Source organism: Octopus bimaculoides, chromosome 3 (genome assembly GCF_046866305.1).
Source record: "Octopus bimaculoides isolate indiv1 chromosome 3, ASM4686630v1, whole genome shotgun sequence".
Taxonomy (NCBI): Eukaryota; Metazoa; Mollusca; class Cephalopoda; order Octopoda; family Octopodidae; genus Octopus; species Octopus bimaculoides.
In genome coordinates, this window is record NC_142930.1 from 70,671,085 (window position 1) to 70,689,016 (window position 17,932).

At 36.4% G+C, this 17,932-nt stretch overlaps 1 protein-coding gene and 1 pseudogene across 1 annotated transcript in view; both read right to left on the reverse strand.

Moving 5' to 3' along the window:
- Positions 1-11,176: 11,176 nt before the first annotated feature.
- LOC149136582 (sushi, von Willebrand factor type A, EGF and pentraxin domain-containing protein 1-like) lies at positions 11,177-14,067 on the reverse strand (annotated as a pseudogene).
- LOC149136583 (P-selectin-like) overlaps positions 13,651-17,932 on the reverse strand; it is a 30,524-nt gene continuing 26,242 nt past the window's right edge. Inside the window, exon 3 of the mRNA XM_089349208.1 lies at positions 13,651-15,577. Coding sequence (XP_089205334.1) covers positions 14,142-15,548 — 1,407 coding nt within the window. The 5' untranslated portion in view covers positions 15,549-15,577 and the 3' untranslated portion in view covers positions 13,651-14,141. The remainder of the gene's footprint in view (positions 15,578-17,932) is intronic.

Genomic DNA, 17,932 nt, shown 5'->3' on the forward strand with positions numbered 1-17,932 from the left:
TCAAGTCTTCAGAATACACCCATTATATTATGTGCAAACTCGTATATATTCTGTAGCCGTTGTATTACGGAATTCCTAAAAAGTTGGCAGCTATGAGACCTTAGGTTAGGATCCACTGGGTAGCATCTTAAGCAAATCTCATTTTACTAAAGAGTCGAATGGACCTGTAACATATCAGTGAAATTGGGTAGACGGAGACTGTAGAAGCTTTAGATTCTACCTGCAATTTAAACGTGCAGCTTGTTACATTCTGTAGCGATATATATGCATGCATGCATACACACATACATACATACATACATACATACATACATTCATAAGAAATGTTCTAGACTGCATATGGATTTAACATACATAAGTCGAGCATCTGTTTTTCGCTGGAACAAGAGGCCAAGTAAAGCGAGTCCACTAGGAAGCTCATGATGGTCCCATTTTAGACAACAAAGACATCATCTGCATCCACTGGGTTCCCTCTGCCAAGAAAGAGTACTTTGTGGAGTTTTTGAGGGAGTTCAGTAAGAGATTTCGTCACAAAAGGCCAGAGCCCTTCTATTCGTGTCGGTTGCACCTTTCCCAGAACAATGCTGTTCACAAGTCTATCCAAGTAACAAACTATATGGCAATGATGTTCTTCACCCTCCCTACAGTCCAGGCCTTGTCCCCGTGACTTTTGGTTGTTTCACAGGCTGAGGTGGGGGGGGGGGAGATGAAGGAGGTTGTGACAAGTGTCCTGGACCTATTCACTTTGGAGGACTTTCACGGGACTTTCACGAAGTGAATGGATCGCTACCTCAAGTGCATTGAAATCAGGGGATCTTACTTTGAAAGCGATTTAAATTTTGTACTTCTATGAAATTATCTAATGTCTCTCTTCAATAAGTCTGAAAACTTCTGGAATTCCTGCCGTGTGTACACACAGCATCTAAATATTTTAAAAATATTAACAGATTTAATTGTGATAGAAAAAATTATTGACTCTTTTATGGTATCTGACTTTTTGGAGAAATGCTTTTTAAATGAAGAACTTTAACAACGTATTTAAACATGAGAATATTAATTAATATTAATTTCATCAAATATTTATAATTGCTTCTACATGCAATTTCTTTTCAAAATAGAAGCACTAATTGTTTTGAAATTTCGAATTGGTGTCAAGCGAAACTAAAAGAACCGCAGATCCTGATATATACCAAGTGCATTCCACAAGTTTTGAGACTTTTGAGATAAGACAATTATTAATTCCAAAGCTGTACAAAAGTCTAATCTCTCTCAAAGTAGTTTCCTCTTACTTCCACGCACTTGGTGCAGCACTCTAGCCACTTTGTGATGGCTCCATAAAAAATAAAGTTAACTTCTCGAGTCATACTGACGCATAAGGGCCGGTTTCCCGGTTTCCATGACGTATAAATTCCCCACCTGGACAGGACGCTGGTCCATCGCAGGATTACTCATTTTTGTCAGCTGAGTGGACTGGAGCAATGTGAAATGAAGTGTTTAGCTCAAGAACACAACGCGTCACTCGGTCCATGAATGGAAACCACAATCTTACAATCACGAGTAAAACAGCCTAACCACAATGACTTCATGGAAGATATTCAAAGTGAAGCTATCCAGAACCCATGTCACAACTTCCTTCATCTTTTCAGTGTCTTCAAGACGACTGCCTCTGAGGTTTTCCTTCAGCGTGGGGAACAACTGAAAGTGAAACATAGCAATGTGTGAACTGTAGGGAGAGCGGGGGACAGTTTTGCTGTCTATCTCTGCCATGCAATTGCTTACCATGATGGAATTGTGAACTGGGACATTGTCCTGGTGCAGGAGCAATCAACCCATGTCGAAGATCTCTGGACTTTTGCGACGAAATTTCTTGCTGAACGTCCTTTTAAAACGTCCACAAAGTACTTTTTGTCGATTGTCTGGCCAGAGGGAGACCAGTGGATGTAGATGATGCCCTTGCTGTCGAAAAAAGCGGGGTCATCATGAGCTTTTCGGTGAACTTGCTTTGCTTAATCTCGTGTCTGGCGGGAGTTAGGATGCTTCCTTTGGGCACTCTGTCTTTTGGATCGTAAAAATAGATCCAGCTTTCGTCACAGGTCTTGCTTTAGAAATAATTGAGCCCATCCACCTCCCTCCTGTCATCAACGCATCTTTTCTTTCTGATCGTCACTGAGCACCCTTCGAACAAACTTCGCACAGATTTTGCGTTTGTTCAGATCTTCATGAATAATTCTCGGTACAATTGCCACACCAGCTCCAGACAATGCTTATTGCCTTTACGGTGGCGAGCTGGCAGAAACGTTAGCACGCCGGGCGAAATGCTAAGCGGCATTTCGTCTGCCGTTACGTTCTGAGTTCAAATACCGCCGAGGTCGACTTTGCCTTTCATCCTTTCGGGGTCGATAAATTAAGTACCAGTTACGCACTGGGGTCGATGTAATCGACTTAATCACTTTGTCTGTCCTTGTTTGTCTCCTCTATGTTTAGCCCCTTGTGGGCAATAACGAAATAAATGCTTATTGCCTTTAGAGATACACGACGGTCTTCATCCAGAAATTTGCGCATTTTCTCAACCAACACTGATGTTCTGACGTTCCTTTCCTTCCCATACTTCTCATCGTCTCTCACCTCTTTACTTCTTGTGCCGGCTTCCAAATTATTTTTACATTCCGACTATATTTTGCAAACTAGTCATCTATGACAAACAGTATTTAGTAAGTGTTTTCAAAGTAATGTAATGACAGGCTGATATCCCGCTTGCCACTTATGTGGAAATTATTGACTGGAATACTCGCAGAGTCAATGTACGGACATCTGGAAAAAATGGAGTCGTGTCACATGGGCAGAAGAGTTGCAATCGTAAGTGCAGAGGTACCAAGGATCAACTCATAGTAGACAAAACTGTACTTAGAGACTGCAAGAGGAGGAAAACTCACTTAACCATGTCATGGATCGATTATTGTAAGGTATACGATATAATCCCACATTCTTGGATTATGGAGTGTATGAACCTATTTGGTATTGCATCGAATGTTGAGCGATTGCTTGGAAAAAAGTATGGTGAAGTGGAGGACGGAACTGACAGCATATGGAAGAAGTTTAGGGACAACAGAAATCAGGTGAGGCATCTTCCAAGGGGACTCTCTATCTACACTGATCTTTGTATTGTGTGTGATACCACTAACATTGATTCTAAGGAAAGCAAAGGCTGGGTATGTATTCAAGAGCCACCAACAAAAAGTCAACCACTTGTTATTCATGGATGACCTCAAACTTTATGGTAAAGATGGATCCTAAGTCAGTTCCCTTGTTGATACGGTGTATACTTTCAGTGCTGATATCAGAATGGAGTTCGGACTGAAAAAGTGTTGTGTGGTAGTCTTGAAGAGGGGCAAAATTAAATGTATGGACGAGCTAGCGATACTGTCGGGGAGGTTATGAATCAGATAGAAGAAACCGGCTATAAGTACTTGAGGATATTAGAAATGGATAAATTGATGGAGAAAGAAATGACAGAAAAATTTAAGGTGGAGTACTTGCGCAGACAGAGACTGATCCTTAAGTCGAAATTAAACAGACGGAATAAGATTGAAGCTATCAATACCTGGCGGTTTTACTCCTTAGATATGGAGCAGAAAGACAAGGAAGTTGCTGACTAGGTATGGGATACTCCACTTAAACAGTGAAACAGACTTTATGTACCAAGTAAAAGAGGGGGAAGAGGACTGATTGGATACGAACACAACATTAAAGCAGAAGAGAACAACATATGGTATGTAAAAAATGTCACAGAACCGCTATCATTGGAAGTAAGAAGGTCAGGCTTGTGTAGGATGGAAGACTGCAAAGATAAAGCACTATACAAGCTTGAGAATAAATGTAACTAAAAGTAAGCGGATTAGGAAAAGAATGCATGGATAATTTCATAGAGATGTTGAAGATAAGACATACAGAGAAAAAAGATGGCTATAGATGATTAAAAGTGATTTAAAACCGGGAACGGAGGCTCTAATTTGTGCTGCTCAAGAGCAACTATTAAGAACGAATTACATCAAATACAGAATAGACAACACATCAGAAAGTGATAAGTGCAGAATTTGTGGACAAAATGATGAAACCGTATGACATATTACCAATCAAGGTACGCCACTAGCTCAATAAGAATATAAGAGACGTCATGAACATATAGCAAGGATTGTCCATTGAACACTTTGCAAGTATGGACTTAATAGAGCAAAAAAAGTGGTACGAACATAAACCCGAAGGCATCATTGAAAATGATAATGCAAATGATCCTATGAGATTTTCTGATTCAGTGCGACTATGAGATAGAGAATAGTAGGAAATCATACATAGTGTTGAGAAAGAAAGCAAACAATGCTGGATCATAGATATAATATGCCCAGCTGACAACAAGGTATGCGATAATGAAGAATGAAAAGTTGATAGATATAACAGGTTAGCTTGGGAGGTTAAGCAGTTGTGGTCGCTGAAAAAGGTGGTAGTAGTACCAATAATTGTTGGAACCCTGGGAATAGTGAGTAAAAATCTTGAGAAGTACATGGAACAAATAGAGGCTGCCATAAGGGTGGAGCACTTGCAGAAAACAGCACAGCTTGGAACCGCTTGAATACTCCGGATGGTGTTCGAAAAATAAGGGGTGTTACCTTAGTTCACTGGTAGTGAATAGCTGACACCGCAGTACATCTCCAGCGTTAGAAGCTGTGAAAAGACAATAAAATGAATAATTTGGACAAATAGGTATAATTCAATGAGTGTTTTTAAAGGTTGAGTAGAGCACCGGTACAGTTTAGACTACCTGTTGTATGTGTTTTGGTCTATGTATATATGTGCATGTTTATATGTGCATGCATATGTAGACATGTCTTTGTATATATGTGTAGGTGTATATATAGTTATAGGTACGTACAGGTATATACAGGGTGCGATGGGTAATTTGTCGCCATTTCATATTTTTAATTTCGTGCATGCATATTGCTTTTGATTTTGTCAACTACACAATATAGTATGGTCAGTTGGACATCGTTTGTGAGAGAAACAGCACCATGACGCAATTCCCTGTTAGAAACTTGGAAACGACATGCTGTACTGCTTGGCATTCGCGCCGGAAGCTCCAATACGAACATTTCAGAGTGTTTGAGTGTCAGTCTGAGGACAGTGCATATTTTAATTTTAGCCCTTTTTGTTTGTTCGTGAAGTTAAATGTTCCTGCTTTTAGATCATTACACATATTATTAATCATAGGTCGAATATATTGAATTTTATGTTTATACCCTTAGCTAGTGCCTTATTATAGAAGTCCTTATTTTCATTAAAAATTTCCTCATTATATGAGAGGTAATTAATCTTTTTTCCTATATTTGGGACTAAACAATTAGTTATTGACTGTGGATGATTACTTTTAAAGTTAATGTAAGTTAATGCAGAGTTTGGTTTATGGTAAGGCGCATATCTACCTGTTTTTAGGTTAAAATTGACGTCTAAAAAATGAATAGAACTTCTATCTTTTTTCTATCGAAATAGATAGTTCAAATCTGAAACGGAATGGAATTTTTTCTTATACATAAAAGAAATTAATAATAGTAAACAAAATATAGATGTAGTAAACACTGATAACCTTAACCTAAGCAGAGTAGTAAATATGGACATATTTAACCAAAATACTAATATACATCCACATGGTATTACGAGTAATTATCAACACGAGTCTTAGTAAATTCATTTGGAGTTTGAAAGATAGTAATAAAATTTAAAAAATTAAATGGAAAATTTTGAGCCATAGGAAATTTTATCATCCGAATGATAGGATGTGTAAACTTTGTACGGAAGAAATTTATCTAATATTATCTTCCAGGTACAAGTTACTTAATACTCGGTGGCCACTTGTTGCCAGCGCCATCAGACAGGACCAATATTATCCTTGAAAGTGCAAAATTGCGTTTGGTCCTCTGGCCGATAACTGAAGAGGATCTGGTAACCTGTGTCTGTTTTTCGTTTGTTTGTACATTTATCATATGTTTTTTAACTGATACACACACACACACATACACACACATACACACACAAACACGCGCGTGCGCACCACACACTACGACGTGTTTTGATACAGTTAGTATTGTTAGTAAACACATCATGCATTGAGCCCATCTCATTCACATTATTGACACTCTTTGATGCAAACCGAATGAAAGAAATATATTCTTTGTTATATATAACATGCAATTACATAATAAAATATATTGTTGTTGGCATTCCATCGCTTACGACGTTGAGGGTTCCAGTTGATCCGATCAACGGAATAGCCTGCTCGTGAAATTAGCGTGCAAGTGGCTGAGCACTCCACAGACACGTGTACGCTTAACGTAGTTCTCAGGGAGATTCAGCGTGACACAGTGTGACAAAGCTGACCCTTTGAATTACAGGTACATCAGAAACAGGAAGTAAGAGTGAGAGAAAGTTTTAGTGAAAGAGTACAGCAGGGTTCGCCACCATCCCCTGCCGGAGCCTCGTGGAGCTTTTAGGTGTTTTCGCTCAATAAACACTCACAACGCCCGGTCTGAGAATCGAAACCGCTATCCTATGACCGTGAGTCCGCTGCCCTAACCACTGGGCCATTGCGCCTCCACTTAATAAAATATAGTTACATACAAAATGAGACTCAAGTGAAGCAAGTTGATATGTAATATATAATGACAAAAAGGCGGCGAGCTGGCAGAACCGTTAGCACGCCGGGCGAAATGCTTAACGGTATTTCGTCTGTCTTTATGTTCTGAGTTCAAGTTCCACCGAGGTCGACTTTGCCTTTCTTCCTTCCCAGTTGCGTACTGGGGTCGATCTAATTGATTGGCCCCCTCCCCAAAAATTTCGGGCCTTGTGCCTAGAGTAAAAAAGAATATATAATGACAAATTAAGGCAGCGAGCTGGCAGATTCTTTAGTACGCCGAGCGAAATGCTTAGCAGTATTTCGTCTGCCGTTACGTTCTGAGTTCAAATTCCGCCGAGTCCGACTTTGCTTTCATCCTTTCGGGGTCGATCAAATAAGTACCAGTTGCACACTGAGATCGATGTAATCGACTTAATCCCTCGTTAGGTTTACAAATGTCAAAGTTATGACATACATGTTCAGGGCAGCAATGTGAAAACTTGTTATCTATACCTTTATAAAATATGCATGAAAAGAAAATAATTACAGATAAAACATAGAAATAATACTGCTGAGAAGGATCGAACGTGTTGAATTTTCGACGATATCTGTAAGAAAATGTTTTCTTTTTCTTAAAACTAATATCTTTATATCGTCAGCATATCACTGACGAACGAATTAGATAGAACCAGTACACAAAACATGAAATACATACAGAATGTGAAAGCTACTGGTATGTGTAGTTACGTGTGTGTGTGCGTGAATAATATGATATAATATAATATAATATTATATATATATATATATATATATATATATATATATATATATATATATATATATATATATATATATATATATATATATATATATATATATATATATATATATATATATATATATATTTCAAGGTTAAATGTCTTTTCCCTATTTACCGGGACCGGAGAAATAAGCAGTGCAAACATCCTTCGCAGGTTCGTTATTCTGATGAGATAGAAATCGTTTATAATTCGCTTAAGCTCTTATAAATCAACATTTGCAGGAGAGACATTAGGAGGGAAGAAATTTCATAGGTTATAAGATCTGGTAAGGAAGAACTATGTGTAGCAGGTTATTGCGAGTCCTAAGGGATTTGGATACAATATGAAACAGAAGATGATGGGTGACAAGTATATTGGGAGTGTTTGTGGGGAGTTAGCACGATATCAGCCAGCTACGAGGAACTGTGCTCATTATAGTAGAAGTAGTATAAAACAGAGTGATGTTATACTAGTCAATCAAGTGGCTTTGTCTGGAAGCGGTTTAGGATTTCCCCGTTCGCAATAGAAGTAGGTCTCAAATGGGAATAAGATTACGGTGGTGACGTGTAGGGTCACTCTTCATGATGTTAAACTAGCTATGTTAAGTGCAATCATTTGCGATGAGAAATTCTCGGTGTTGTACGGCCTAAAATTTGGAGCGAGCGTGAGACATCTATTAGATTGCTGTTCATGTTTCAAAGGTGTGAAATAAGATGTTTTCCTTTTGATATGAGCAGTTCTTGTGTACATTTACTGTCAAAAGGGACAAGTTTCGTAAAACTCCAACAGAGGGTACGTGCGCAGTTTAAGTTCATAAATCATTATATGTTTGTGTCAGTAGAGGATGAGCGGCTGGGAAAAATTGTAGATGAATGAAGGATAGTATCAGCTGCGAATGAGTTGAACAGAAGGGCAAATAGGTCATAGATGATAAGAAATAAGGAAGCGGAGAACAAAACTGAACTTTGGAGTACACCAGTATTGTTTGAGTGTAAGAGAAGAAGGTGCGCGATGGTGCAATGCGATAAGAAGTTATCTGTCGGGTCTCACTGTCTTAAATTTGAGAAAGTACTGAAGAATATAGCTTGGAAGTTTTGAAGTATCAGAAACAGTGTAAAGCTTTGCCGATATGAAGGGCAAGATCATTGCTTTCTCAAATGGATTGGTGGTATATACTAGAGTATGTACCACCCACTGTAGCTCTTGAATCTGCTACCTTCGTACCTCATCTGTATTCTGGTTTCTACAGGAGCCCGAAATGTGCCACCTAATAAAAGTGTCACCTGGAGCAGACAGCCCTCTTCGACAAGAACCTCCTCTCTATGTACGCTGACACCGATCGTAATAATTTTCTTGCTTTCATAATAACATTTATGTCCAAAGTAGTGATGGTTGTACATCACTGGCTGAGGAGGGTTAATTGGAACGACGCCAAATTGTGTAAATTCACAGTTACATTTGCCTTTAAGCTTTCAAACCATTATAATTGTGAACAGAAGTGAAATCTAGTCGACTTTATAATTGTGTTATTAAATGCACGAAATATGACCTATTTCTCTCTGCTCCCTTTTTATCGCAGTTGTTAAGGATTACCCTTCATGTTATTCTCTGTGAAGACCCCCCCCTCCTGTTTTAATTTCTCTGTTCCACCAATATCATTTTGACCCATCGGTCTCAATGTAGTTAACTTCATCTGCAGGGTGTTTTCTTTTTTATTGTTCTGTTCCAGACTGCACACACCTCCGCATCGTGTTTGATTGTGAGAGAAGAGCTCCGTTAATATGGATCGTGATGGAGCGATGTGATCAGATGTCACCGTCTAAGATTTGAGAGTGCCGATACATATAGACTAGAAGTTTCAGAAATAGTTTACAGCTTGGCTGATATTAAGGGCAGCGTCATTACTTTCTCAAATGAAATGGTGGACGATATAGGAATGTAGACGTGTCACCTTAGTGGATATGGTTCTATAAGAAGTGCCAGTGATTGTTTGGCAACTGACCTAAGTTGATATCATATTTTGTAACACATAGACACATATGCTTACAGATACACACAGCGGCATATATACTATACATACACACAGACAGATACACAAATATTTAAACTCACAAATACATACATACATACATACATGCATACATACATGCACACACACACACACACACACACACACACACACACACACACACACACACACACACACACACACACATATGAATAAAAATAAAAAATATAAAAAAGGGTTTTGTATGATCGTGTATAGAGGAATATATTATTTAAAAGAGTTCCAACTCTGTTTTTTATGTTTTATTTATATTCTTATAAAATTAATGTGGTATACAGAGTATGGAATATATAATATAAATAGTAAAATGAAATGAAGTATTGAATGTCTTATTGAATATATGAAATATTGAGTATTAAATATAGATTATTTACATTATTTACATTTGACGGATATTCGTCCTCATCTTGTTTGTTGTTAACACAACGTTTCGGCTGATATACCCTCCAGCCTTCGTCAGGTGTCCTGGGGAAATTTCGAACCTGGGTTCTCATTCCTATCGATGTTACTATTATTATTATTATATTATTATTATTATTATTACTATTATTAATCAGGTCGCTGCCGTGAATCGAACTCGGAACCTTGGGGTTAGTAGCCCGCGCTCTTAACCACTACGCCATATATGCCCACGGGCATATGGCGTAGTGGTTAAATATAGAACTGTATTAAATATAGAGTATAAAATATACAAGGACTAGTATACTTTCCTGCCTCATGGCAGTCATCAGTCTGACAGATGTACTGTATATATATATATATATATATATATATATATATATATATATATATAAATCCCCCACCAAAAAAAAAAAACGAAGAAAAAACACAAGAATGCAAAGTATAAAAAATCACGCTCAGGGAAGGAAAGAAAGGTTGTTTAGCGTTTCGAGCAAAGCTCTTCTTCAGAAACAGGAGACAGAGGAAAGTCCAAGAGAAAATGATAGGTGAAGACAAAGACGGAGGAAAAAAATCGCCAACAATCCATATACACATAAACGTACGTGCACACGTATATACAGTTATATATCTATAACTATATTTACACCTACTCATATATAATTAGGTATGCTTATATATGCATGCACATATACATACACGAATGTATACACACGCACGTGCATATACATATACATATATACATACATGCATACATACATACATACGTACATACATACATAATATATATGCATACATATATATACACATACGTGTGTGTGTGTGTGTGTGTGTGTATGGATAAAGACGCACATGTACTTATATTTATGGTTTGATTAAAAGAGACGATGAGTAATGTTTAGATGAATATTGAGCTAAATCTGATAAGTAGATGATCTAGCAGGCAGTGCATCATTTCAGTGAGGGTGCGCAATGAGGCCGTCGAGGGGCAGGCCCCGAAACGGAACGCATTCTCTCCTGATGACCCTGTAAACTTGCTGGCATCTGATATACGGAGCTTTCAACTGATAGCACTTGCATCTGCAAGTTGTTTGCAAAGCATATATATATATATATGTATGTATGTGTGTGTCTGTATGTATATATATATATATATATATATATATATATATATATATATATATATATATATATATATATATATATATATGTGTGTGTGTATGTATGTATGTATGTATGTATGTATGAATGTATAAATATACATATACAGACACATATTCACACAGTCACAAATATAAATACGAACTTTAAATGTCAGGAATATTCCATATATGGTAAGTCACAAAAAGACAAAGTGATAAAACAAAATGAAAAATATGATGAAATATAATGATGCAGTTCTGAAGAAATGCCATTGTAATGTTTCAAACCGCAAATATTGCGAAAATTTTCACCTGGAACTTTTGCGCAAACTGGCGTTGACAGCTTTGTTGGAGAAGAAATAAATTGTAACTGGTCATTAAAAATGTGATAAACACTTTCTTTGTCTTCTTATTTGACACCCTCGTCAAAAGAAGTGAATTCATTTCGATCTGTCGACACATTTTCATATTCATTTCCATAGCGTCAAACATCCAAGATGAACTTGAAATCGTGCTAAACGCAATATAACGTTTTATTTGTAGTTTTCCCCCCCACAATTATGCGTAGAGGCAACAAAAGGCTGTTTTAACGAAACTATGGTCCGGTTAATGTAGTTATCTTTAATTTTCTCTTGGTAAATTAAGTAGTCTTCATTTCTAATGTAAAGGGGTTTGGAGTACATGCGTAAAAATGTTTTCAAAACAAACAAAATTTATATACTATAGCTCTTGCATGGTTGAATACTGACAGATTAAACAAAATGTATGCATAAATATGTAATGAAAATAATTGAATTCCAGCAATATATAGTTGATAAAATGTGTGTGATTGAAACCTTATATTTATACACCATGAAGCGGAATATAATGAAAATTTAATCGTAAACATACGTTTTCAATTAGTGATGCTATCATAAAATAAATAAGAAACCTGGCGAAAATACAAAATAGGATTGCTTCACTTACATTGTTATAATTCAGTAGGTAAATATGGAATATGTTACATTCCATTTCAGACAAATTACGCATGCATATATATTTTTGTACATAGGATATAGCTTCCTGTAGGGAGTACAGTAATATTACCATATGAAACAGTTCAAAGCACAACAACACACAAATACATTCTTAAAATATATTTCTGATGAGTCATTGTTAAAACGGACAGTAACGCAATTAAATTTGTTACATGTTATATCTCTACAACCTCCATCAACGTAACCAAAATATATGCAACGATAGTTTTCGGCACAAACCGACACCGAAGAAAACTTTTGGTATTGAAGATTGTTCTTTTTATTCAGCCAAACATGATTTCTATTAATATATGAACAGATTGGTTTGGGATTCAAAACACCATCATTACAAGTAACAATTTCGGGAGAATTCCTCGATTAATTAAGGTGACATGAATAAGTAATATTCGTATTTTATGAAATTGAGCTGCCAAACGGAAGATATTGTAAATTGTGTGAATATCGGTAGCTATATGCCAAGTTCGGGTAACAGTTGATAGTTCTTCACACATATTGGAAGTGTTCCACTCCAGGTTCTATTTTCTAAACAGGTCCTTTTAGAACAATGTTTCTCCTGCTGAACAGCTGTATTCGATAACTGAAGAATTGCGCAACAAAATAAAATTTAATCCACTTCGTGCCTCAATTGTACACGTTTTTCTGCACTTTATGTCTGGGTACCATTTACCTGACAAACACTGAACGACACCAAACGCAACTGGAATGAAAGATCGTTTGCAAGAATATATGACTTTTCTTCCTTCATTGATTAATGTTCTGGGTTTTAAAATTGTACCTTCAGAAATAGTCACAACTCTGCCATCAATTTCCGGTACAAAGCATTTCAACGTGCAGATAGGTGTCGGAAAGTTTCATTCACCATCTTCAAGACAAGTTAACAACTGTAAAAAAGGCAGAATTATCAGAGTAATAGGCATTCAAAAAAGTATGTGTGTATAGAAATGTATGAATGAAGAGAATCAAATTAAGGAACTACAATAATAATGTTTAGCAGTTCAAAACTGTGAGTAGTGAAAAGCAGAATTAAGTCGGCTGATCGTTTGTTCAGAGTAATCGAACATAAACAAGGAAATGGGTTATTTCCCTTGAGTGTTTAAAAAAGATATTGTATAGGTGGTATGAGTTATTTCCCTCGGATATTTAAAAAAATTGTTATATAAGTTATATATATATATATATATAAAGGTCGCTTCCAGGGGCCGTATTATCGATTATTTCAACAATCTAAGTATGTCACAAGGTTTCAAGACATGAATTACACTCACGTGTCAAGTTTCACCAAAATCAATAAAACGATGTAGGAGGAGTTAGCTAACAACGCCACAAACAAACACACACCGATTTTCCACATATGTAGTATATGTGTATATATCTATATATATGTACACACGTACATGCATACACACACACACACACACACACATATATATATATATTTGTATATATATTTCTATCTATATAAACATACATATGTAAATGCTTGTATGTATGTGAAGTTCTATATAGAAACAATGTAACATTAAACTGAATGATTATTCAATACCTTGGCATAATACACGTTTATTAAACATTTGCAAAGATAAGTTTTATTTAATTTTTCCTTTAAGTCATGTGCAGAGCAAACAAAAAGCTGTTTTAACGAAGCCATCACCCGGTTTATGCAATCATCTTTACTTCCAACCCGTTTAAACTTAAATCAGGTTCTATTCACTTCTAATACAAAGTGTGTATGGAGTAAAAGTATATTTCCGTTCCAAAACATCAAAAAAAGTCAATATATTATCGCTCCTGCGGGGTTGAACATTGTCAAATAAAATAAAATTTGTGCATAAATATGCAAGGAAAATAATTCAATTCCAGCAATGTATAGTTTATAAAACATGGCGAAAATACAAAGAAGAATTGCTTCACTTACATTGCTATAGTTCTGTAGGTAAATATGGAATATATTCCATTCCATTTCAGACAAATTACGCATGCATATATATGTTTGTGAATACGAAAAAGCTTCAGGCAGGGAGTGCTTTGTTATTACTATCCATAACACCTCAAAGCACAACAACTTCCATGGATATTCCTAAAATCTATTTCTGACGTGACATTGTCAAAATGCACAGCAACGCAATTAAAGTAGTTACATTTAATCTTTTCACATCCTCCATCTAAGTAGCCAAAATGTATGCAAGTATATTTTGTGGCACAAACCGACACTGTTGAACGATTTTTGTACTGAAGAGAGTTCTTTTTATTCAGCCAAACATCACTTCTATTCATATATGAACAGATTGGTTGCGGATTCAATACACCATTATTACAAGTTAAACTTTCGTAGGAAAACCTAAAGTAATTGACGCGACATGAATAAGTAATATTCGTATTTTGTGGAACTGAGCTGCCAAATGGAAGATATTGTAAATTGTATGAATATCGGTAGCTATATATGCCAAATTCGGGTAACAGTTGACAGCCTTTTACACACCTTGGAAGTGTCCCACTCCAGGTTCCATTTTCGAAACAGGTTCTGATAGAATCTCCCAACAATGTTTCTCCTGCTGAACAGCTGTATTCGATAACTGAAGAATTACGCAACAAAATAAAATTTAATCCACTTCGTGCCTCAATTGCACACGTTTTTCTGCACTGTATGTCTGGGTACCATTTACCTGACAAGCATTGAACGACACCAAACGCAACTGGAATGAAAGATCGTTTGCAAGAATATATCACTTTCCCTCCTTCATTGATTAATGTTCTGGGTTTTAAAATTGTACCTTCAGAAATAGTCACCACTCTGCCAGCAATTTCCGGTACAAAGCATTTCAACGTGCAGATAGGTGTCGGAAAGTTCCATTCACCATCTTCAAGACAAGTTAACACTGATTCGCCTTTCAGATTATATGGTTTTGAGCAACTGAAAGAAATGGTTTCGTTAATTTTAACTTCATTTGTATTGTTTACACTACCATTTTTCGGTGGATGCGGTGGAAGACATTTAGTACTTTCACAAACTGGTGGTGGAGATGACCACTGCCTATTTTCTTGACAACGTATTGTAGTGTTTCCTCGCATAGAATAACCAGAAAAGCATGAGAAGTAAACAACAGAGTTATATGTGTATGCAACATCGGTTAAGATACTGTGAGCAGGTTTATGAAAAATTGGGCAGGTTGTTAACTTACATTTTTTATCTTGATACTTCCATTTACCATTCAGACAAACAACGTCGGTCGTATTTCGGTGGCTTGCTTGAAAATAGCGGTTGCATTTTTGTTCCAGATATATTTTTTGTTCTTCCCACTTTATGATAGATTGTATTCTACCGTTGTGTAACTTCGGTAAAGGACCACATTTTAAGAAATTTATTACTTGTTTAAGAAACCACGGAGAAATGTTTTTATCTGCTGCAGTGGTATTATCATATTCCGACAAAATATTTTGCATAATATTAAATGCATTATTTTCACTTTTCACTGTGAATATGATTAAAAAAAGAAAATAAAAAGATCTGAATATCATTTTCTCAATTTTGATGGTAAACTTTTCGTGAAAAATTTACAAAATTATTGTACTGAAAGTATAAGTATTAGTTTATCTATTTTCAGTGATTCTTTTACAGTCGAGATAGCAGGCAGTTCGTCGATTCCACAAGTGTATATCAGAGAAATATTTTCAGTCAAATACTTATATTATTTTTGTTTTTGAAATTAAGGCGTATGGAATTACTTAGGGAGAGAATAAGAGACATGAGCATCTATAGTAGGCGGGGGGGTTTAAAGATTAGTTGATTGGCTGTTTTAATTTGAATATTAAATGTGACTTAGATTATAGTAGTAAAAGAATCACTGAATAGCAGCAAGCGTATTTACATAAATTACTTGCATTGCATTAATCCAGTGCACATGAATATCTGCAAGATAAAATTTGTAGATACATTCTTGTATATTGCGCTGGTCTGTGAGACGGTTTTGAGCGGTCGCAAGTCCACGGCGGCAGGCAAATCATTGGTGAGAATTCCTGTTGTCCAAATAATGGAAGTGCTGGGCATTATGTTTAGTGCCGGCTAGAAATGATGGACATAATTTGGGTGACGGGAGGAAGCAAAATACGTAAATCGGAAGTCTCTGAATGGATGTAAGACAAGGCGAACTAACTGGGCAGTGAGACAGGCAGAGCAAGAGAGAGAGAATAGAGAGAGGAGGTAGAGAGAGAGAACGAGAGAGAGAGAGAGAGAGAGAGAGAGAGAGAGAGAGAGAGAGAGAGAGTGTCATATAACTCGTCCGTTAGTCAGCGGTTGAAAGAATTCTTTGATAAGCAGCTTTGTGTGTCAGTGGGTTGATCATTTTCTTCGATAGTGTACACGGTATATACCATTTACACCGTCCCAAATCTATGAACAGTACGATATTATGCCTCTCGCTTGTGCGTTGTATTGAGTTGGCAGGGACTGCAAGACTGTGCAGGACAGCCACATTATGTTGGCAAATAGTCTTTTCTATAACAATAATACTGCTGAAGAAGATCAAACATGGTGAATTTGTGGGGATATTTGTAAGAAAATGTTTTCTTTTTTCTTAACACTAATATCTTTATATCGTCTGCATAGCATAGACGAACGAATTGGATAGATTCAGTATGCAAACATAAAATACATACAGAATGTGAAAACTATTGTTATATGTGGTTATGTGAGAGTATATATCAATATCTATATGTATGTATGTATACATGTATGTATGCATGTCTTTATGTATGTATGTATGTATGTATGTATGTATGTATGTATGTATGTATCTATCTATCTATCTATCTATCTACACACCCGATTTCAAAAAAAATATTTAATCATGGCGGTTACTGTGTTTCCTCTTAAATCGGTTTTATATGCCGGCTAACCACAGCAAATTAACAGTGAGTGTACTAGATTCTGGTAATAATTCACGCTTGGTAAATCCAAGTGTTCTATTCGGGACTGCATAGTTTCTATAGAGTAAGTAATAGTATTAATAGTGATCAGGAGACGGTGACTTTCCATAACTATAATATTATCAAACAGTTATTTACAGCATTTTTTCGTGGATCTACGCGTGTTTCAACTTCATCGACTCCACACTATTAGATATGCATCCTGGTACCGTTGTCAGTGCAGTTTCATTAGGGTTGAAGAATGCTGTAAATATCTGTTTAATAAAATCATAGACATGGAAAATCTCCATTCTTGTCATCATTATTAACACCAAATAAGGCGGCGATCTGGTAGAATCTTTAACACGCCGGGCGAAATGCTTTGCGGTATTTCGCCTGTCGCTACATCCTGAGTTCAAATTCAACCGTGGTTGACTTTGCCTTTCATCCTTTCGGGATCTATTTTTCCTTTTCTTTGTTACTGGTGTATAGGTTATTTCCTCGCTAAAACCATTATCTTTTAGAGCTTTATTATAAGCAACAGCACCTGTGTGGTTACATTGCTGAAAGAGATTTAGAAATTATAAAATTTCTATTATTTTAATGTTTTATCTGTAATTATTCTTTTTTCATGCATGTTTTATAAATGTATACATAAGTTCTCACATTGCGCCCTGAACATGTATGTCCTTGCTGAAACTCTCTTTTTACCGAGCGCCAAGCAAATACATTGTTTATGCACGTCCTCTTGCTGTCCGTTAATTATATTATTTTTTGTTTTGTTAATTGATTGTTTATTTGAATTCACTATTTACTGCACACTCACATGGACCGTCTACGTTCTTTCGACAGATTTGGAGCACCTGATTCATGGATTTCTTACTCTACCCTTCGATCACGTTACCGGTAAATTCCTTCGGAGT